The 21,769-nt window shown below is 34.7% G+C and overlaps 1 protein-coding gene across 28 annotated transcripts in view; it reads right to left on the bottom strand.

The window, feature by feature from the left end:
- The window catches only part of SYNE1 (spectrin repeat containing nuclear envelope protein 1), a 302,466-nt gene that overhangs the window by 227,812 nt on the left and 52,885 nt on the right, over window positions 1-21,769 (bottom strand). For 22 of the 28 annotated variants that reach the window (XM_040553823.1, XM_040553824.1, XM_040553837.1 and 19 more), the window contains 8 exons: window positions 20,560-20,621; window positions 11,147-11,242; window positions 9,358-9,441; window positions 6,730-6,750; window positions 6,329-6,421; window positions 5,024-5,202; window positions 3,151-3,347; window positions 2,875-2,984 (listed from right to left, as the gene is read on the bottom strand). In XM_040553823.1, the coding sequence (XP_040409757.1) occupies window positions 2,875-2,984; window positions 3,151-3,347; window positions 5,024-5,202; window positions 6,329-6,421; window positions 6,730-6,750; window positions 9,358-9,441; window positions 11,147-11,242; window positions 20,560-20,621 (842 nt within the window). The remainder of the gene's footprint in view (window positions 1-2,874; window positions 2,985-3,150; window positions 3,348-5,023; window positions 5,203-6,328; window positions 6,422-6,729; window positions 6,751-9,357; window positions 9,442-11,146; window positions 11,243-20,559; window positions 20,622-21,769) is intronic. The other 6 variants (XM_040553826.1, XM_040553827.1, XM_040553841.1 and 3 more) reach the window with 2 other exon arrangements.

Here is a 21,769-nt window from a genome sequence, read left to right as displayed (position 1 = left end):
TCAGTACGAGGATTTTTGATCTCTGATCACATTTACTTTAACTCTTTTAAGTTACTACAACTTATTTTCTGCATGCTACTTCCAAACAGAATTTTAGAGTATTAAACTATCCTGATACCATTCTACGCACGTTCACTTATTTGCAGAGACAAACAACAGAACTGGAGCACTCAACCACCAAAGAATATGAAAGAAAAAGATTAGAGAAAAGTGTTTATGAATTCCAATATGATAAGAATAGGGGAAAAATTAAATTTACGTAGAAACTTTTCAGCCCAACTCAGTCTATATATATATATATTTTTTTTCTTCTTTAAAACTGAACTGCCGGTGTTAATTTGAAAATTACATAATACAGAATACTTTGGTGTTTGGAGAGATAAAAATATATATCCGTGTTTCATGAGAAATTTAATTATGGACTAGGAAATGAGTTCTCTACTATGTAATTATAAACCAGCTGAACTATTCAAATTCTTAGGCAGAGCCAGAACAGAATTTTCAGACATGACCATTTAAATCTTAAAAAAAAAAAAAAAAAAAAAAAAAAGTTAAAAAGTTATCTGTTTTTCAGAAATGTGGAACTATTATTTTATTGCCAATTTACTGGAAAAAACAAGTCCCTTTAAAAATGTTTATCTATGTATTCAATTACTTAGTCAATTCCTCTTGAAAACTCTTGTTTATACGTATGTGTTACCGTCATCACTGAAACACATCCATTGATAACAGTAGCACAGATGCACTGTGACTGCTGAGCCAAGCAATATCTTCAGGGGTGAGCTATTAATGCACATCTTAAAAAGGAGACAGCAAATTACTGGAAGAGCTCAGAAATATATTTTTCCAGTTGCTGATTGGAAAATTCCTTTTATATTTGGGAACTATAATGGCATAAAGATGTTGAAGGTGACAGGATTATTTTCTGAATTACTTGTTTCTCATTAGAACACTTTTTAATTCGAAGGAATGTGTTTTCTCTGTATTTAAAATCATACCAAGATGAAGCAATTGATAGATGTTTCACAACTTTACCTCGTTACTAGCTTCAACAGAAGTGCATTGGGACTGTGTAAGGGTAAGAATTTTCAACAAGGTCCCATCAAAGCTGCTCAAACTTTTGCTTGAATGGATTGAGAAGAAGGGAATAATTCTTCTATGAGTATTAAATTTAATTTCAACATATGCTACTAGTTAGACATAAATAGTATGAGATGAACCCTTGATCATATTTGCTTGAAAATAACCTATTACTTATATATTAAAAACAAAACCAAACAAAATCCAAAAACAACAACAACAACAAAATAAAAAAGAAAAAAAAAAAAAACCAAACAAAACCACAAAGAAACTACCATGGAATAAAGGTAATTAATTGGATCAAGTCAAACTATAAACACAATTGACTGACTGCAGTGACTGCAGTTTGCTTCATTATATTTTCACTTCTGCAGTCTTCCAGCTTAATTTCTGAATGCTCATTTCAAATGTAAAAACTTCATCTGTTAGATTTTTGAATTTCTCCCAGTTAATACTAGAAAATTTTAGGTATCTAAATTTCCAAGATGGTTAGATAAGTATATCTTTTAAAATGTCATAACCTATGGGGAAACAAAGAGCAGAGTGTTTTATGTCTTCAGGTTTATAAAAGAGACATATATATGGTTTTATATGTGATTGTGTAAGTGATGCATGTGGTCTTTTCATGTGAAGGAGAGCATTCATGAATATATACATCTCTTTTATAAACCTGAAGACATAAAAATACCAATCCTGTATATACCCAGAACAGAATCAGTGGACAAAAATTGTTGAAAAAAAAAAAAAAAGAATTTTCAATTTAAATGGATTATATCATCACACGAATAACTCATATATGATACACTGTGCACTGAGAAAAAAAGTAGTACTCTCTCCTTTACATTTTTTTAATCAATTAATTTACCTGAGGTACATATTAGAATGACCATAGGTGCAGAATGGGTTAAAAACAAACAAACAAAAAAAATCACACTTAGGTGGATTGTGTAGCCAAGAAAAGCAGTTACCCATATATTAAATAAGCGTTATATTAAAGACTTTAGAATAAGAAACAGAAAGGCCCACTGTATTAAAAAAAAAATGCTGTCCATAAGGTATGCAAAGAAACACAGACAAAAAGTGCTCTTTCTCTCTTGCTGGGGCTGAGCAGATTGTCTCAGCAGTGTTTCCTTTCATTTGCCATGAAGGAAGTAAATGATCCGGATTAGGAAGTGAGTCATAATCGCTTGGCATCACTGAGTACAGATATTCTAGTGCAAAACCAATGCACTACAGCACTCACAATACAAACAAGAAAAAAAAAAAGACTGAAAGTGATTCCTTAAAGCAAATAGTCTAGTCTAACTTCACAGTGCAATATAAAGAAGTCTGTGTCAAAATTATAACTGCCTCCCAAATCTAAAAGTCCGAAGACTAAGCAATCTCTTGGACTATTGTTCCTATCCAGAAATCCAGCGTGGTAGAAAAAGAATTCATGCTCTGCCTCATGTAACAAACTGTTGCAATCTTATTGGTGTTATGCTTGAAAAACTCTCAGAGAATTTTGGGATCCATTCATTTGTTAACATTTACCAAAACTGTTTCTGTTCTTCTTGGCTCCTACTGTTGAAAGGAAAATCTCCGCAGAACTGCCACACTCTTTTCTTCATCTACTAGTAAATATTTACAACACAGGTTCTTTTATTCTCAGTTAATCTTTCTTACTTTTCTTACTCTGCTTGCTTTCATTTGAACTGTTAATCAAAAGAAAATATAATAAGCTAAAAAATGTATTTATAACACCCCCACCCCCTAAGATAAACTGATTTGTATAGGTATGAAAGAGAAACTTACATCATTCTCCTGCACATCAGTCATGGTATGATGAAGATCAGGGTAGTACTTCAAAAACTGGGCTACGTATGTCATGATAGACTTTTCATCTGGCTTGTCAACATTCACATCTAGATATGAGTACAGAACATAGTAAATTAAATTATATCTGAATGGCACAACATGATACTTAAATATCTAAACACTATTCTACTTCTCCTAAACACCATCTAATCAACATGTTTGATTTAACTCATACGAATAGTCCAAACTTTTTTTAAGCAGTGAATTAGGTACCTTCTGGATCAAGGAGCCTTGGAATTCCTAGTTCTGTTTCTGCGAGTGTGAAGGCTTCTTCCAGGTTTTCCCTATTTGATCTTCCCTTTACTTTGTCCATGTCCACTAAATCTGGACGGATAGCATGAATAACGGAATGAAATGCAACACCACTCCTCCAACTTTGTCCAAAGTCTTTGATTTCAATTCCAACTTGCCTAAGAAATGTGAAGGAAAAAATAGTGGATCTCAGCATCAAGACTAGAGGAAATACGGGAGGAGACAGGATGCTCCAACCAGTGGCTACTCATAATTAGACCTAAACCACCTGCTGTTCCTACAGTGCTAGTCAGGTTGACTACAGCTCCTTCTGTACACCGCATAAATTCATTTCTGCATATGAAGATCGTAGAGGATATAGTTATATACATACTGCATTTGTCACCAGCAAGCTCAGTAGCGGCCATAAGCCCATGGTATTTTGAACAATTAAAGTGCACCGAGGTTCTTGTATATGATGAAGAAGTGCAAAGATATAATGAGAAAGTAATCAGAATTGAATATCACTTCTGACTGCTGCTTTTAAAAGTAATTCTGAAGGGTACGGTGGTCCACAAACTGCAGGACTTTTTTGTTTGTTTGTTTTTTAAATTAGTTTGAGCACGCAAACTTCCTTTGAAGACACACCTGGACAGGAAGGTAGTTTTGTCATTGGGAAGGTCACAGGAACAGTAACTCCGGATGAAGGCTTCATTCACAGGTTATTGTAATCATTGAAAGACTCCTACAGCCTTTGATGAGCCCTTGAAAAGCTCCTGCAGTTTAAATGAGGGCTTGGCAAAGTGTATTATCCTTCTTTTAGATTTCTTACAACACATTTCACCTACTCTTCCTCACTGTATTGAAAATCGGATTTATGAAACTCTCTGTTTATATCTTGCTTGTTTACACGTCTGGAAGTTGCACCTGACAGCTTTCACTAGCCTGTCTCTTCCTAACAACAATTCAATAGGAATAGTGCAGTACAATCTGATTAGGCATTTTTAGTTACTGTATTCTACTTATTTATTGAAGAACTGGAGAAAGTCTTTCTCTTTATATTTCTTTTCTCTGAGGCGTTGTTCCATAATTTACTATTTCCATCTACATTATTACATGATTGATATCTTCAAACAGCAGTGATTACTTAAGTAAAAGAAAAAAATCCATTTTATTCTTTTATGCCTTTTATTTTTATTTTCTTAGAGTGAAAGCCACTAAATTAATATTGGTTCTTTGATTTAATGTATGCTTTTTCCATGCCTTTTAACAAGCACAGCAAACTTGGGATAATTGTACCAAATAGCAAAAATAACTGAAATAAATTTAGGCTTACTTGGCATAAACTTTGTTTAAGAAGAATGAAAATTCCAGACAATTTTTGCAGTAATACATCCTTTGCCTTAAAACTGTGGAAGGATGTTCTGTTTTTTCACCACTTCTCTTTTAACAGCAAGTGCCTGAATTTAGTGCAGAATTCACAGGCTCTGTCACTAAGGAATGCTGTCAGTGTGGGGCTTGCATTGTAACATCAAGTGTTTTGGCAGTAAGACTAATACATCATCATTCAGATATTTAATTCCCCTTTCAGTTCCTCATTCTGTCGAGATAATCCCATTCATTATTCAGAGACTATAAAATGTGATTGCTTGTAAAATTAATGCAAATTATTATTAATTACTTGCTTTTTGTAATGGTGGAACATTTAGCAGCGTCAATTATCAAAAATAATATGATCACAGGCTGGTGTTATATAAAAAGATAGCAAAAGGACAGTCCCTGACAGAGAGAGTTTAAATTCTGAAGAAAAATTTACACTTAAGATACAAAATCAATTCATCTGTAGGTTACTTACTTTGCTGCTGTGTACTGTATCCATTTTAGTAAAGCCTTCCTGGCACTTCCTTGGACCTTGGTTACCACCTTCCGTTTGCTTGGGGGACTTGCAGTTTCTGAACTGACAACACTTTCCACAGAAGAAGCACTGCTAGACAATGATTGCAGCTGTGGGAGGTTGCTGGTCAGCTCTTCAATCTGTGTGAAAAAAAATATTAATGGACTGTTTGTAGATAATCAGTTTAATTCTCACCAGTCTCTTAAATAATATTGTAATAGGACTAACAAAACAAATCTGAGCAGAAGCTGTGATTAACATGCTGTAGATTGTTTAACTGTACTTTAAAGTAGCTTCAAAAATTCTAATGTATGTGCCAAGATGTCTTAATTTCTGAAGTACAGAAAATCTAGCAATCATTGACTTTCCTGACAAACAGTTACAATAATATGTAACTGTGTCAAGTTATCCAGTATGACAAATTATCATTCAAGTAGGAGACAATAGCTCATATTTAGCTTGAATTGAAATTATAAAACAATCCACTAATTTCAGAGGCCACTCATTCAATTAAAGAATGGAAATGACCTTGATGATCATCTGGATAGTTCTTAATTTACCTTTGTACTGTTTTGGTGTAAATATAATTGCATCTCTGCTTAGAAATACCTTGTGATGAAATAGTGAAAGTACTGAAACAAAGTGCATTAGTATTGCTTGCTGAGGATGTATGACAGTTATTTGCATCATGCTTTTCATCAAATGAAAATCAGTAAATTTTCTCTTTTAAGAACATTAATTTGACAACAATTTGGCCTTAACATGAAATAGTTATATCTGGAGGACACTGCAAGATTGGTCTCCACCTACATCATTTAAAGCTAAATATTGTCCTTACAAGTATTTGCATCTCCCAGTGAAATCAGCAAGTTTACATATGTTATGTATGCATAATTACTGTCTGACATCCTGTACAATGGAATTAGTCATACAGCACAATCACATCCAGGGCTGGTAAGGGTGCTTGTATGAAGAATCCATGATTCTGTACTTTTCTTTTGTTGTTCTTTTGCACTCTTCAGAGAGAGTGGAAGAATATGTTCTAGTGATAAAGGAAAGCCATTCGAGGTCCATTCCAAAGACAGGTATCTTATTTTAACCAGTGTGAAGCACCCCTATAGTAAACTGTTCCTTTATTCAGGATCAGATCCTTAGCTAATTATAAACTTAGATGTAGTGAGGTACTGGAAACACAGCAGTTCATATGAAATGATGACCTGGACCATTACTTGAGCAAGCTACACTGAAGTATAAAAAATGTTGTACCTGAAAATATAAAATTATGGTCCACACCAAGCCAAGCACAATAGAAGGTCTACCATCGGCAATATCAGTTGAGTTTATATTGACAAGTTTAATCTATTTAGGAAAGAAAATGTGTTATTACTACACAAAAGGAATGATAACAATTACAAAATAGATTTCAAATAGGTTTTATGCTTTTAACACAGTTTTGTAACCAAATAACAAGTTTGTTAATAAAAAATATAACTGAATGATACAATTTCACTTTTTAAACAAGAATAGCTATAAAGAAAGATTTTTTGGGGGCTGCTGCATGCTATTACTTGTATAAATAATATTTAATTTCATTTAAAAAACAACAATAAGAAAAAAATAACAACAAAAAGAAAAAAAAAAGAATTATGTAAAACCATTATACAAACCGGAGATCCTCTGTATATAGACTTGCATGAAAAACAAACGGAAAAAGATGATACAAAAATAAGTTTTAAGTGATTAATTATCAGGTAAATGCATTCATTTAATTTTATAATGTAAAAATAGCATTTTTTTTGGCTACATCTTACAGCACAATTAATAAGGAAAGCAAATTAAAGACTATGCATAACAGATTTTAAATTATGCAAGATGTATTTCTAATAGGTGTGGAATGGACTAAATAAAGTAAATTTAAGAGTTAAAGTTAAGAATTAAAGTTAAGAAACAGGAATAGGTTCTGTGAGTCTTAACTCCCAAATGTTAGTCTGTAGTCTGAATAAGGTATCACCCTAAAATAACCTCATAAGAGAAAAGCCGGTCATGGAAGGGACAGAGTATGTATAAAGAAATTAATACATAGATAATGCTCAAGGAAATTGAATATATTATATAGTGTCAGAAAATAATGAAATATGCTAACCTTCATTCCCTCAGCAAAACTAAGATAGTCTGCCATTAATACTGGTATAAATAAGGGCAGCTAATGTGTTCATGCACTGCATACTTGTTCATGGAAAAACTTCAGAGAACGTCTGATGTTCTCTGATGTTCAGCGAACATCTGTCAAATGCCAATTGCATTTTGCAGTGTAAAAGGAGACTGTCTGGATTGTGAAAATAGGAAGTTGATTATATCTGTAATAAACATTACTTATGGTGGTAGGAGACCCCCAGCACTCTCAAAGGCACCACAGACAGCCGTTTATACATCTCCCTTCATTCACCTGTGAGTAAAAACTAGGGACTGCACTCAGATGCTGAAGAGGCATTTCTTGTGCCCACAGCATCCCCGTCTCCTCTGGGAGGAAAAGGATGACAGACTGGATAGATGCATTCTTTAGTCTGGATTCAGCCTGCAGACACACCAATATACCTTACACACTGCTTATTTCCATTTCCTTCTAGAAGGAAATCTGGCATACTAATACACAGTGCATACAAAAATAACTGAAAGACCAGACAAAAATGCTCAGATCGGCAAGCAAAACCATGGTGTCCCATTCCTGGTGATCTATCTTGATACTTAGCAGAGTTAATTATCTTGCTGCACTGCTACATCATACAAAGTTTGGGTCACCCGCTACATTTTGACATGTAGACTAGGAAAGCACTTTTTTTTTTTTTTTTTAATTACTGTTATTATTATTATTCACCCCAGTCTTGTCTATGATTCAGGAAGCTCTCACTATACTCAAGCCTCCACACTGAGGCTGCGTTCTGATATGGTTTGTATTAACAAACTCTATTACATTAACTAGCAGAGCCATGAGTCAAAACAGAATTGTGCTTTGCGAACATATTTGTCTTTGCTATAGTGATATATATTTTTAACCAGAAAAAAATTCTGTTATGATAAATTTCATTCTACTGGAATCTGCTAAGATAGCTTACCACATAACAGAAAAATAATTAAGTCACAATGCCATGGGGTTAAAGAAACTGAAAGAATGCCAAAGTCCAAAAACTCTTGATGTATTGCACTATGAAGAAATAAAATTCATTGGGTGTTACATGTGCATTGAAACATAAAAAATAAAAATAAACTGAAATACGGACATTAAACGAAGAAAGTAAACGTAATTCTAATTAAAAAAAAAAAGAAAAAAGATATGTCAGTGTAATACAGAGAGGAAAATGAGGAAAAAAGAAAAAAAAAAAAGTAGATTGCTTGTATTTGATATTCGTACCTAGAATACACTAAGCTTTTAGGTTTTCATAGAATCATAGAATGGTTTGGATTGGAAGGGACCTCAAAGATCATCCAATTCCACAACCCTGCCAAGGGCAGGGATGCCTTCCACTAGACCAGGTTGCTCAAAGCCCCATCCAACCTGGCCTTGAACACTTCCAGGGATGGGGCATGTACAACTTCTCTGGGCAACCTGTGCCAGTGCCTCACCACCCTCATTGTGAAGAATGTATTCCAAATATCTAATTTAAATCTACCCACTCTTAGTTTAAAACAGTTACCCTTTATCCTGTCACTACACTCCCTGACAAAGAGTCTCTCCCCAGCTTTCCTGTAGGCTCCCTTTAAGTACTGGAAGGCTGCTATAAGGTTTCCCCGGAGCCTTCTCTTCTCCAGGCTGAACAATCCCAACTCTTTATGTTAAATATCTAAATATGTTAAATTTCTAAAAAGGTTTGTTACATTTCTAAAGTGGCTGCAGTTCTGACTACCAGAATCAATCCATGGATTAACCTGAAGTTCTGCCAAGCTAATAACCACACTGTTCTCATGTGTATACTTTCAGGGAGTAGAGTTTTACATGTACGATGTAGTCAAGTCCATAAATCTGTTCTTTTAAATATAAATGAACGCTGCTACTGAACTGAACTAAAGATCATTCTCAACTTTGCTGAGAACAGCAATGGAAAAGTAAGGAAGAGACAAAGAGCGCAGAAAATGAAGGAGATCATCCAAGGTGATTCTAACTTAACAAACAAACAAACAAAAACCAACCAAACAACAACAACAGCAACAAAACACAACTTTACCCTATAGGTTTCTACATACTAATGTTGAATTTTGACATTTTTACTTTACAGCAACTTTTGTGCTGCCAAACCTACCTGTCTTCCTTCTAGAAACTTAAGAGCTGTGCCAATGTTTGCAACCCAGTGAATTCTCTTCAGCTGACGTCCCTGCTCACATGGCTTAAAAAGAACAGTGTAAACTCTAGTTAGATGAATGCCACTTTGCTGAAAAAAATTAAGTTCAAGATCATTATGAACACATATGTATAGGCCATAGCCTGATTTACCTGAACAACATTGCTTGAAACATTCAAGTTGCATTTTTAAATAAAACCATCAGAGAGGACTGACAGATATAGGGGACATAAATACCAAAATTACATGATCAAATAATTATAGATGTCTTAATAACTCCAGGATTAAAACTGTGGACTTCAGCCTACAGACCTCATCAAAACAGCAAATTATTTTTGTTATGTAAAATAAAATGTTTATTAACATATATTTGAGAGAAGGTAATGTTCAATAAATAATTTTGCCTGAGAAGTCAAGGTTGTTGTTAGTTTTAAAATTCAGTCTGCAGTAAAGACATTTTATGCAGAGGTTAATTTTTTATTTTATTTTTATCAATTCTCCTTAATACACTGATGATTTAAAAAAAAAATCACAAATCCTTACTGGACAATAATTTTGCTGAACTTCAGACTTTGTATTTCAGACTTTGAACTTCAGAATTAGTATTCATGAAGTTAGAAATTACTTTAACAAAATTTTGCTGTAGGTTCTGAAATTTATTTTGAAGTTACTACAGAATACAGTATTACACTATACATGGCTTTTAAATTAACCAGACATTATTCTGGTTCTGTAATTTCTGTTGTTTTCACTAGTAAATACAGGCAGGATACAATCCAGTGAATGCGAATATAACCGGTAAATTCATTAAAATTCTTTTTCTGTTTCACTACCTCTGTTTTGCCACAAGAGGGAGACTCCACATGAACAGAAACATAAATCGGTACACTTCAACAGAGCAAAAACACATTTGAAGGAGCAGCTTTCTTTCTATCTTACATTACAATCACTTGCAATCTGAGTTACTACTAATTTTGTGCATCATCTGCAATCGAAACAGAAGTGACATATGAAAATGGAGCAAAAGAATGTCACTTGGAAATCGCCTGACTGCGGGGCAATAGGTAACCTCTGAACCTAGATCAAGGCAGATGGAAGACTTACTCTATTATCAGATGCTGCCACTTGATATGTGAGCTGGTTTGGAAAATGTGAGAAGTCTTGGCCTGCAAATGTTTCATTTCTCTTCCCATCACACACACAACGCTAACCTGGTTCCCAAGATTTACACAGCCTATTTGCTATGTAAATCTTGTAGCCTCCTTATATAACTTGGCTGTGAGAAAGCCATTTGGCATCAGTCAAGGTTCTTTACAGTAGCTGAGCCTCTGTCAGGGTAAATGAATATTAGACCCCATGATACATGAGGGGCTCACATTTTCTCAGAGTGAAAGTCATGAACTAGTCAAGAAAAGACTGTCGTCATTTTTTCAAGACATAGAATTGGCCTGAGTTTTAGACCTTTTGTGTGTCATAACAGTAACACCAAGGTGAATTGTAAAGACTAATATAAATGAGCTATTTTTATGAACTAGTAAGACAAAAATAAAAGAAAATGCATAAAATCAAGAATGTCACTCTTTAATCATCTTGTTTTGCTTTGTAACCAGATAGGCAACTCTGTGAGTAAACTTATTTTGCTATATAGCAATCAGTATTTTTTCTTTATACAACTATAGAAAAAAAGTAGATAATATCCTAGAGAAGTAGTGTAACTATCTTCTACATTCAGAAGGAAGGAATTTCTTACCAGTTTCTGCCCTGAAAGAACCTCCAAAAGGGCAATCAGCATTACCCCATCTTTGATATCTTCAAACAGATCATTGACCAGCATGGGAGGATTGCGCTGAAAAGTGAGAAGACCAGATATTATAAAGGCTCAGTAGAATTACATTCTATCTCCATTCAATGCTGTTAACACTGTCATTTTCCACTTAAGAAAAATTGTTTAACATTTGCCTTTACATTTGCCAATAGAATAATGAAAACACTGAAAAATATGTAAACAGATGGTGTTTCAAGAATCTTTAACAAGGCAACAACATTGTATCCTACTTTCTTCAGTACAGGCCAGTTTGTGGACTCTGACTAGCATCTGGTCTTTAATCGTAGAATTATAGAAGGGCTTGAGTTGGAAGGGACCTTAAAGATCATGTAACTCCAAACCCCCCTACCCCATAGGTAGGGATGTCACCCACTAGATCGGGTTGGACAAGGTCCCATCCAGCGTGGCCTTGAACACCTCCAGGGATGGAACATCCACAACATCTTTGGTCATCCTGTTCCAGTGCCTCACTACCCTTACAGTGAAGAATTTCCTCCTAATGTCTAAACTAAATCTATCCTCTTTTAGTTTAAGATCATTCCCCCTTGTCCTACCATTATCTACCTGAGTAAAGTGTCATTCTCCACCTTTTTTCTAAGACCCCTTTAAGTATGGGGTCTCCCCAGAGCCTTCTCTTTTTCAGGCTGAACATCCCCAGCTCTCAGCCTTTCTTCAAAGGAGAGCTGCTCCAGCCCTCTGAGCAACTTCGTGGCCCTCCTCTGGACCTGTTCCAACAGATCAATATTCTTCTTGTGCTGGGGGCCCCAAAACTGGACGCAGCACTCCAAATGGGGCCTCACAAGGGCAGAGCAGAGGGGAACAATCACCTCCCTCGACCTGCTGGCCAATCCTCTGTTGATGGAGCCCAGGATGCAGTTGGCTTTCTGGGCTGCAAGTGCACACTGCTGGCTCATGACAAGCCTTTTGTCCACCAGAACCCCCTATTCCTCCTCCTCAGGACTGCTCTCAATGAGTTCTTTTCCCAGTCTGTACTCCTGTCTGGGATTGCCCCAACCCAGGTGCAGCAATTTGCACTTGGACTTTAACCTCATGTGGTTCACATGGGCCTACTTCTCCAGCCTGTCCAGGTCCCTTTGAATGGCCCCTTTAATGATCACAAAGTATCTCTTAGAAACAGTAAATTTAAAGTGAAACTTCGCCCTGCTGAACTAAATGAAAGAAGTACCTTCTAGCTTCCATGAGGTTATCAGAATTCATATATCTGCAAATTTACATAATGAAAATAGTCATATCTGATAATTGACTGAAAAGATGATTAAACTACAAAATTCTTGAAATTAACTTGTATTAAATAATTTATGTATGGTGTACTTCCAAAAAATAAAAATAAAAATAAAATCTTATACAAAAATTTGATCTATTATTTTTGTTCTGTAGAAACATACATTTGAAAAGATGAACCTAAGAAAGGAAACACTGCTCTTGAAAACATAAAAAATACTATAGCAAATCAGGAGAAAGCAAAAATCTGTACTTCCCAAAATCAAAACGCCCCACATTCATCATTCAGTTTGGATGAACTAATATTTCACTGAGACATAATTTTGGCATAAAATGGAAAAAAGAACTCCTTTGCTGAAAGTAGACCTCATCTGAGATTTTACATGCTCTGATAGCCCAATAATAAAAGAGTTTATTTTCTCTTGTATATAAAACACAGCAGTATTACAACTCATTACAAAAGTAAATGTAATCATTATTCTTTTTGCTTCCTTAGCAATGCAGTACATAATGGATAATGTTCTTCCTTAATATAGCGACAAAGAAATCAATGGGGCAACCAGGTTACTGGAGATGAATTTGTCACAGTCTTGCATTACAGGCAGTTGACATAAATACAATTAATTTTCCTCACCTTCTGCGTTATTGTTTCCTGTTTGGAGTCTGAAGCAGCTTTGGCTTTATCAGTGTTACTGCATGATATAACAGTGAAGAACTACGTACTAAAACAATTCAGCAACAAAGACAAGCAGCTGCCATCCTAATCCAACGGGAGCTAAATGTTTGAAAAGATTCACCACATAAATGCCCCGGTAGTGAGGTTTGTCACTTGAAGCTCAGTATACAGTAAGGAAGAGAGGGAACTTCTTACAGAGGATGATTTAGGATACATTTAGATTGAAGGGTGAGATTTACGGTGCCCCATACACCTGGTGCCCATAACATATCTGTCAGATGATCTGCTGAGAGCACCACAGCTCCCTTCCATGCTGAATGTTTTGGTATCCATACTCTCAATTCAGGGTACACTCCAGAATTTGCCTTATCCCAACACGAAGTCAAAAGTCATCTGGCATTCATACGCAAAACAAGTCTGGGAGGTACTTCTGGTTCCCATAGTGCATACACTGTAAACACATCCTCTGATCATCCATGTGAATCTCTTGCTCTGAACCACCCTTCACTGGTCATTCCTCGCTGACAGTAGTTAGAAAAACCAAATTTGTAACTTAGGCATAGTTCTAAGGTAAAGCAGTGAAAGTATCACTGGAGGCATCACTGAAGCAAACTAGCACCTCAAGTATTCTACTTTTGACATAAATATTAGTCTGGGGAAAACAAGGGGAAGTATGACAAAGCATTAAAAATGATGAGAAGAGAAAAAGAAACTGTCAAATGATTTACATCAGTCTGTAATGTTGACTTCTCTGAAACATGAAAATCATAAAAGTTAGCCACAAATCAGTAGACTGAAATCTACTTTTTGTTGCTGCAAGGTTTTTATAGTTGCCATCACTGCCAGAGTTTAGCAACACACACCATGTAATATAATACTAATTAAATAATGAACGAAAGGCAGGTAGAACAGCCATGTCACCTGGTCTCCTATATGAGATTCCTTTTATATGGAAAATTACTTATACATATTGCCAAAAAGCTTTTGCAAAATACAATTTAAAATATATTTCACTATCCTGAAGATGTTAACACCTCGTTACAAGGAAATAAGATCCCTACTGTATTTCATAAACTTTTTTTTTTTTTTTAGTAATATGTGCACATAGCATAGAATTTACCATGAGCTACCCTATTATTATGACTCCAGTTTCTCTCAGAAGTATGGAATGAGGCATCTTTTTAATGGCATAGATAGAAGAATAGATTCCTGTTTAACATAAGTATTCCACGTAAGCCAATCTTATTTCCCATGCCAATACAAATATGTAAGGTATACAGTAGCTTATATTAAGTTCATAAACATTTATCTATTTACATCAACCATTGAACAGTGCTGCTCAAGCTACAGAATATTTTACAGAGACAGATCCTCTACTGAAATTAACACTGAGTCTTCTGTTGAAATGAATAGAGACTTAGTCCTTCGCTGTATGTATAATGGCAAATGAAATAAAATGAGAAATTAAAGATGTATATTGCTTACTTATTATCCTCCAGAGAAGAAAGCTTTGTTTCTTTGTTTTAGAACTGTATTCAGATAAAATCTGTTGAATACTTTTTTATTCTAGACACTCAACAGGCCTTAGCAACTATTCATCTAGTAGCCACGGTGCATTGCCAAAATGCTAACTGCAAATCAGTAAAAGCAGGAAGTGAAAACTAACTTAAAATTTTGTAATCTTGAAAATACAAAATGTAGTCCAGATTTTGTCTTTGTTCTTGTAACTGTATAGCTTCAGCAATATGATTGGCTGTAAACTATGTTTAAACTATGTTTTGAATGTTGGAAAAATTCAGTATATATTTTGAATGATGGAAAGTCTGTACAAAATAGTTTAATGAAACCATTTTTAAACCAGGAAAAAAAAAAAAAGAACATCAAAAAAGCACACAAAGTAACTTCTAAAATTCTGTAATATTAAGGGGAAGTTGTCATTTTTAAGCTTCTTCGACAAAATTATTTGGGGATACTCAGAATATACTTTGACGAGCAAGCATACATTAAACCTACAACTTGTCAGGTCTCCACTAAAATTTCATATGCCTTAGTACTTTATGTTGGTTTTCCATAAGCTTCTCCAGGAAAGCAAAACAGCAAAATGATACTAATGATATTCTATATACTTTATCACATGTACACTTTCAACACATTTATTGCAATATATGCAATCACAGGTGTTAGTTTATAGTGATATTGACATTTAGGAACAGTCACATCACAAGGAGAGAAGCATACTCAGTACAACTAATTTCATGTGCTCTGTAGGAGGAATAAAAATTAACGTGAAATGAATTTTAAAGGTTAATGAACCATTTTTCCCAGCATTAAAGTTTTATTTAAATATCTGTATTTAGAATTGATCACTAATGGTAACTGATGAGGAAATGCTTTGCTTAGACTTGTTGCTCTTCCAAGCTGATCTCCTTTGCTGCAGTATTCAGGAAATATTATGAATGATTTAAAGAACATCAGTACATACAAAGAGCATTTGACTGACAAGCCTCACAAAAAGAGATATATGATAATCCTACAATGTCTAGACATTCCTCCTCTGACACAGTAAACTAAGTTTTGTAAAATCCAAACCTGAAATATGGAACCAACGGATATTCAGATAATGATATATATGATATAATATATATATATATTATATATATATATATAACATATATGATATATATATGATATAATGGATATATCAAAGGGATGATGGAATGGTTTGGGTAGGAAGGGACCTCAAAGATCATCTACTTCCAAGCCCCCTCCCATGAGCAGGGACACCTCCCACTAGATCAGGTTCCTCAAAACCCCATCTAACATGGCCTTGAACACCTCCAGGGATGAGGCATCCACAGCTTCTCTAGGCAACCTGTTCTAGTATCTCACCACTTGCACTGTGAAGAATTTCTTCCTTTTATCTAATCTAAATCTACCCTTTTTTGGTTTAAAATCATTATGCCTTGTCCTGTCAGTACACGCCCTGATAAAGAATCTCCCTTGCTAAGCTTCACTGTTCTGTTCCAACATCATTTCATTCATTTCATTTCTCATTTGTATTGTTGCTACAGGAATATTTTCCTCACACCCTGTACTTAACATTTCTAATAAGTACATCACACTGTACAAAGAACAGTTATCAGAAGCATTATGAAAGCTACCTTTACAATGTTAATTTTCAAACAATATTACAAAAACTACTCAAAAAAAATGCAGGAAAACCCATCCATATGTACAAACAGGAAAAAATCTGTTTAACTACTGAATTTGTCTTGGCAGGGAAGTACATGTGAGTACAGGAAGGAGAATGTTAAATTCCAGTCACTCTGTAGTAGCTGGTCCACCCCTCTGCCCCAGCTCAACTCATAAATACTTAAGCACATCATTTTTCATGTTTCTTGCCATTAATGACTATTTTTATGACTAAAGTCTGAGGGATCAGGCCCTAGGGCTTACATGACTAATTTTTTCACACAAATTTATTTAGCATTCCTTATTGTTTTAATATTAGAGTTACATGCAATACTAGTGAATACATGCGGTGACTGTTGGAGCAAAAAACTTCCAGTCAGATTTTCCTCATCATGAAGATGAGATGGACTTAGCTTAAAGTTTTTCTTGTGTCAGTCACTAAGACAATTAGCAGCCTTTGTTTTCCCATTTGAAAAAGACAGAGAATTACTTAGTTTACTCATAAAAATGATGTGGCTCTTGTGTGAAGACCAAGTTACATTTGAAGCACAAATTAGCACAGCTTACAGCCTTGCGTGGGAGATTTACAAATGTTCCTATATCCATTTTTTTTTCTTCTTTTCTTTGTTCTATAAAACATATAGAGCTTTCACAGTTTGTAAAGCCTTAATGTAAGGTTTAATATCCAGATTTAATTCAGCACTATGAGAGCGTTGTATTTGCATAATGTACAAATATTTATCCATTCTTAGTTTTATTTTGATTTGATATTCATTACTTGCTTTTGTTTCTTGATAGGTGCACCTTTTTAATGGAAATACAAAACAAATACTTTTTTTTTTTTTTCAGTTGTTTGCTCTATTCGGTGAGTTTACAATACTTTCATGAGCACAAATACTGAAGTTACGCCTATACAAGATGTTATTTGATTGGGTTAAACCAATTTACTGTCTGTGTTCAAAAGTTTTGAAACTGCTGTTTTCCAGCACTTTCTCTGAAAATGGCAAAGGCAATAAAAGGCATATACCTCTGCTGTTTTTCAAAGAAGAGTGTTTTGCTTTTTCTTCTTTACTCATCTAATCTGCTACCAAAAAAAAATAAAAATCAGGATAAGTATTGAAAGGAAATTAGAGTTAGAGTAATTGCTGTTCAGAATGGATGCAATTGAGTATTTTTTGTTGTTGTTGTTTGTTTGTATTACATGTTTGGTGTAATAGTGCCCTCTATTTAAAACTTTTCCTTTGGAAAGATTCCTCAAAATATACTGAGAAGCAAACAAATTATTTCTATGGATTTGACGGTTGAGACTGAGAGGAGGAGGGAGGTCTAGTTTTGGGAGCTTAAATGAACTGTATGAAATAGTAATATGCAGCTAGAAAACATGAGTGTTGTAGTCCTGTTACATATGTGTATCTCAATTGTCATTACGCCTGCAGGGATGCACGAGTATTAAAAATGACAGCCAGAGGACAGATAGATCATGTTTATCTGGCAGCTTTGGCCTTAACTTCTGGAACTGGGGAGCAGAGACGATTTAAGGTTGCTGAGTCAGAATCACGGAACAGGTTCAAACAGCTTGAACTCGCTAAGGGACACATATAGCCTAGTGCTAAAAGCTGCCCCAAAATGAAGCTGTATTATACTACCTGTCTGAATACTAAAGTATATAAATAAACAAATAAAATATCAATCAGGCTTTGGATCAACACTTCCAGGAGTGACCGTATTTCAGAATTAGGGTGCACATCTCTCAGAAGGGAAACAAGATGATTTAGAATAAATTGAGTTACTAAATAAATAAATACCATTAGACATCTTGTTTTTAGCCTCAGAATTTTCATACACTAACAACCATACAAATAATATTTTATTCTTAGTATTATCGGTCAAAACTATCTATCAGTATCTAAAAACGATGAACTTTTAATCCTTTAGTTTCAATAAAACAGCTGTTAATTCATATAGATGGCAAGTTATGAGAAGTCCTGAAAGTGTGTACAGTACAAAAATGTATACAGTACAAACACTTCGGGTAAAGTAGTAGGTCTACAGTAGCCAAAAGTAATCACAAGCCCTGTTCTCCACCAAAGCCTGCAACATTATTTATTTCAGGCAACTGTGTTATTCTCACAGGTAAAAGAAACATGGCAAACAGTGAAAGCTTTGGAACAAAGCTGTTGAAAGCACAGTTTCCTTGTGATCTCAAGTCTTCCTAGCCTTTACGTCTCCTGACAGAAAACATTGTTGATGGGGCAGTTAAAAGACTGGTATGCGTTTTCTAACTGGTATGTGTTTGAGAGTCATATGGACATAAATTAGGGTGATCTGCAAGGGTGACATCTCCTTTCCTTCAGACCAGGAAGAATTTTTCTGTCTCTTGTTGTTTTTCAGCAATCAGTGCATGGCCAGCATTTCATGATAGTCCTCATTAGGTAATGATTTTTGTGGTGCTCCACATTTTACTGTGTTCAAACACGAGAGCAGACAATTCTGTCTAAAAGTGGGTCTACTTCCAGGATTTTTTCCTAACACATTTCAAGGGCCTCCAGACAATGGAGATGTTACAGTCTTCGCTTTCATTTTAAATAATAAAAATTGCAATGACCTTCTATAAGAATCAATAACCTATATATTGAATTTCTAGGTTACAATATGGAACATGAGTGCAAGGGAATCCTGTGTGTTTCACAGACCCATTCGTACTTTCTACAGCTGTAAGGAATGCAGGAAACATATTTCCACACTTTCCAAAAACATGACCAACAAAGACTTAAAAGTTTATACTTCAAAAATATAAGCATTTGAAAGGCATGGGTCACTGTTCCTCTTTTGAGTATAACCTCTGTAATGTAAAAACAGTGCTTCTCCTGTAACAGCATAATAGCATAAATGAGAAGCAAAACAAAGTAAATCATTTATAAATCTAGCTTAGGCAGTGAGGCAAACTTGCTGACAGTTATCAATGAAAATATGACAGAAACAACTTTCCTGTTAAAGGGTGAATTAACACAGACTAAATACTACATGGTAGCTAAGGTTGTTAAATGTAAGGGTTGTGGCTGGTTTATTGCTTTGTTTGAATGTGAGTATTTGATCCACCTTTACAGTATCACAGACTTTAAAGAAATACACATACAGATAAAAAAAGTCAAAAGGTCTATCTGAGCCCTCACTGCCCAATCAGTTTGGTATAGTAAATGTTGATTTTACAACAGTCAATCCAGAACAAAATACCTTATTTGAGCTGCCACCATGATTTTGTCTCCTCCCAAGGATTAGACAGTTACTACTAGTAATTATCATTAAACACACACATACATGTATAATTAACAACATATACATATATCTAATAGTCAATCATAACCGTATTATTATTATTTTGGGACATTATCTGCCAACTCTGTATGCAGAAGGTAAAACAACACTATTTTAGCTATTCCATGCTCAACTTTCAAACTTATTCATGTTCATAATTTAAGAACACTTTTAGGTATTTTAATCTGCTGGACTGATGGATAACTACAGGTAGAGCTGTGCTGTGAGAAATCTCTGTCAAGTGCCAAATTAAATCTCACTGCTCAAGCTGTCAGATAAAGCTGGTATCAGTTGTAACAATATTTTTAAAATTGTGTGCAAATCACTCCCTTTGTTCTTGTGCTAACACCAGAAATTGAGTTTTAGGTTGTGGTAAGAGGAAGCAAAAATACTTTCATGATACATCCTAAGATGTATCAGATAATGATTTTGGCACTGGATTTAAAAAGCGCTATTTATATTTGCAGCCAGTCCAGGATAACTCTATCAAACTACACAACCGATTCAGTTTTATTCAAGTACATTGTATGTAATAATGTTAATATTTCTACTTCATAAAAAAAAAAAAAAACAGTTTCAAATCTTTCCTCTGGCTGGAATAGCTGCTAATGTGCTACGGTTTCAGACCTTAGTTTTGCCAAAAGGAGCTGAGCAGTTGCCTATAGATGTAGCTGCCTCAATCACTACCATACTGAATCAGATTTATCTTTGATGGTGTACAGGTAATGTCAATTGCTTTTCAAGTTTATGCTATTCTGCTCAGCCAAATCTGACATGTTCTATACTCTAGAGCCTGTATGTGTAGAAATAAAAAGGTTTGATTAAAAAATAATATATATATTTATATATATATAAACATATAAATATATATATATACATATATATTTATTTTTTTTTCAAAGCCATACATTACCTTAGCCAGATGAGAATTGATCCATTTTGTAAAAGTCCTTTTCTGCACTGACTCTTGCTCATCTGAGGAAAGAAAAAAAAAAAGTTTAGATATTGCTGAATATTTTTGGATATATATAATGGAAGAATAATATTCTATGATATGCATCATGCATTGCCAGAAATACCACTATTTTCTTGAGACAATTCAGATAATTTTGTCTGTAACTACCCATAAGAAAAACCTTCAGGTCTTAAAATAATACTCTGACATTTGACTGTTTGAAGTTTCACAGCAAAGTTCAAGTCTTAATGAGTGATTGAAAAGTAAGACAACATTTCAAGTCTGAATGCCAAGATAAATTCGACTTCAAAGTTGACATTATATTTATCCAGGAAAAAAATCTGAGCACCTAGTGCTTCTACTATACGTTCCAATTAGAATCCATGTCTGATAGTCAAGTTGCTTTAATTTGGAAAATCAAATTTAGAAGATTTAGAAAAAATATTATTAGAATGTATGTTTGAAAATATTCATAATGTTGAATTAAATATCTGAAACTGGACTTTCACCCTTATTTGTCCTCTGGGAGATCATGCTAGGGAGAAGCCATCAGTTAGTTCAGATAGTTCATATACTACCTCCCTCAGACCTGTTTTGCAGAACTTGTCTGATTTATAGTGAGTTCCACTGGTTCTCAGATAGCCCCTCATGGACTATTTCCAGCTGCATAGGCAAAAATAGCTCCCGAATGAGCTCCTCTAACTTCAGCAGCCAGGCTCCACAGCCAGGAGGAAAAAGAATCACAGAACTGTAACCAGTCGATGAAACCCTGTACCTTCCTTGTGGGAAATCGGTTTTGACACATGGAATAATTTTTACTCAAACGGTATTTACATATTTCTACTGGGATTTTTCCTTTTGGAGATAAAAAGGAAATGCTATTTCTCTGAAAAAAGAATTTGTGTCACTATCATCATCAATTCTGAATGAGCACCTTCATACACCTACAGAAAATCCAAATAAATAAAAGTCTAGTTAAATATTTATTCTTTATAAGAACACATGCATGTCCCAAAGTCTACGGATGGAAAATATAATTTTAGTTTCTGCCTTTGCTTTTGACTTGTGCTACACTGAAAAGCAATTTTTTCTCTTTCACATCTGTAAAATTAAAAGGGAATATTCTTTAATTCCCTTTAAAGCTCTGGAGTAGATAACCAGTAAGTTT

This window comes from Cygnus olor, chromosome 3 (assembly GCF_009769625.2).
Source record: "Cygnus olor isolate bCygOlo1 chromosome 3, bCygOlo1.pri.v2, whole genome shotgun sequence".
Lineage (NCBI taxonomy): Eukaryota > Metazoa > Chordata > Aves > Anseriformes > Anatidae > Cygnus > Cygnus olor.
This window is presented reverse-complemented; position numbering and strand designations above follow the sequence as displayed.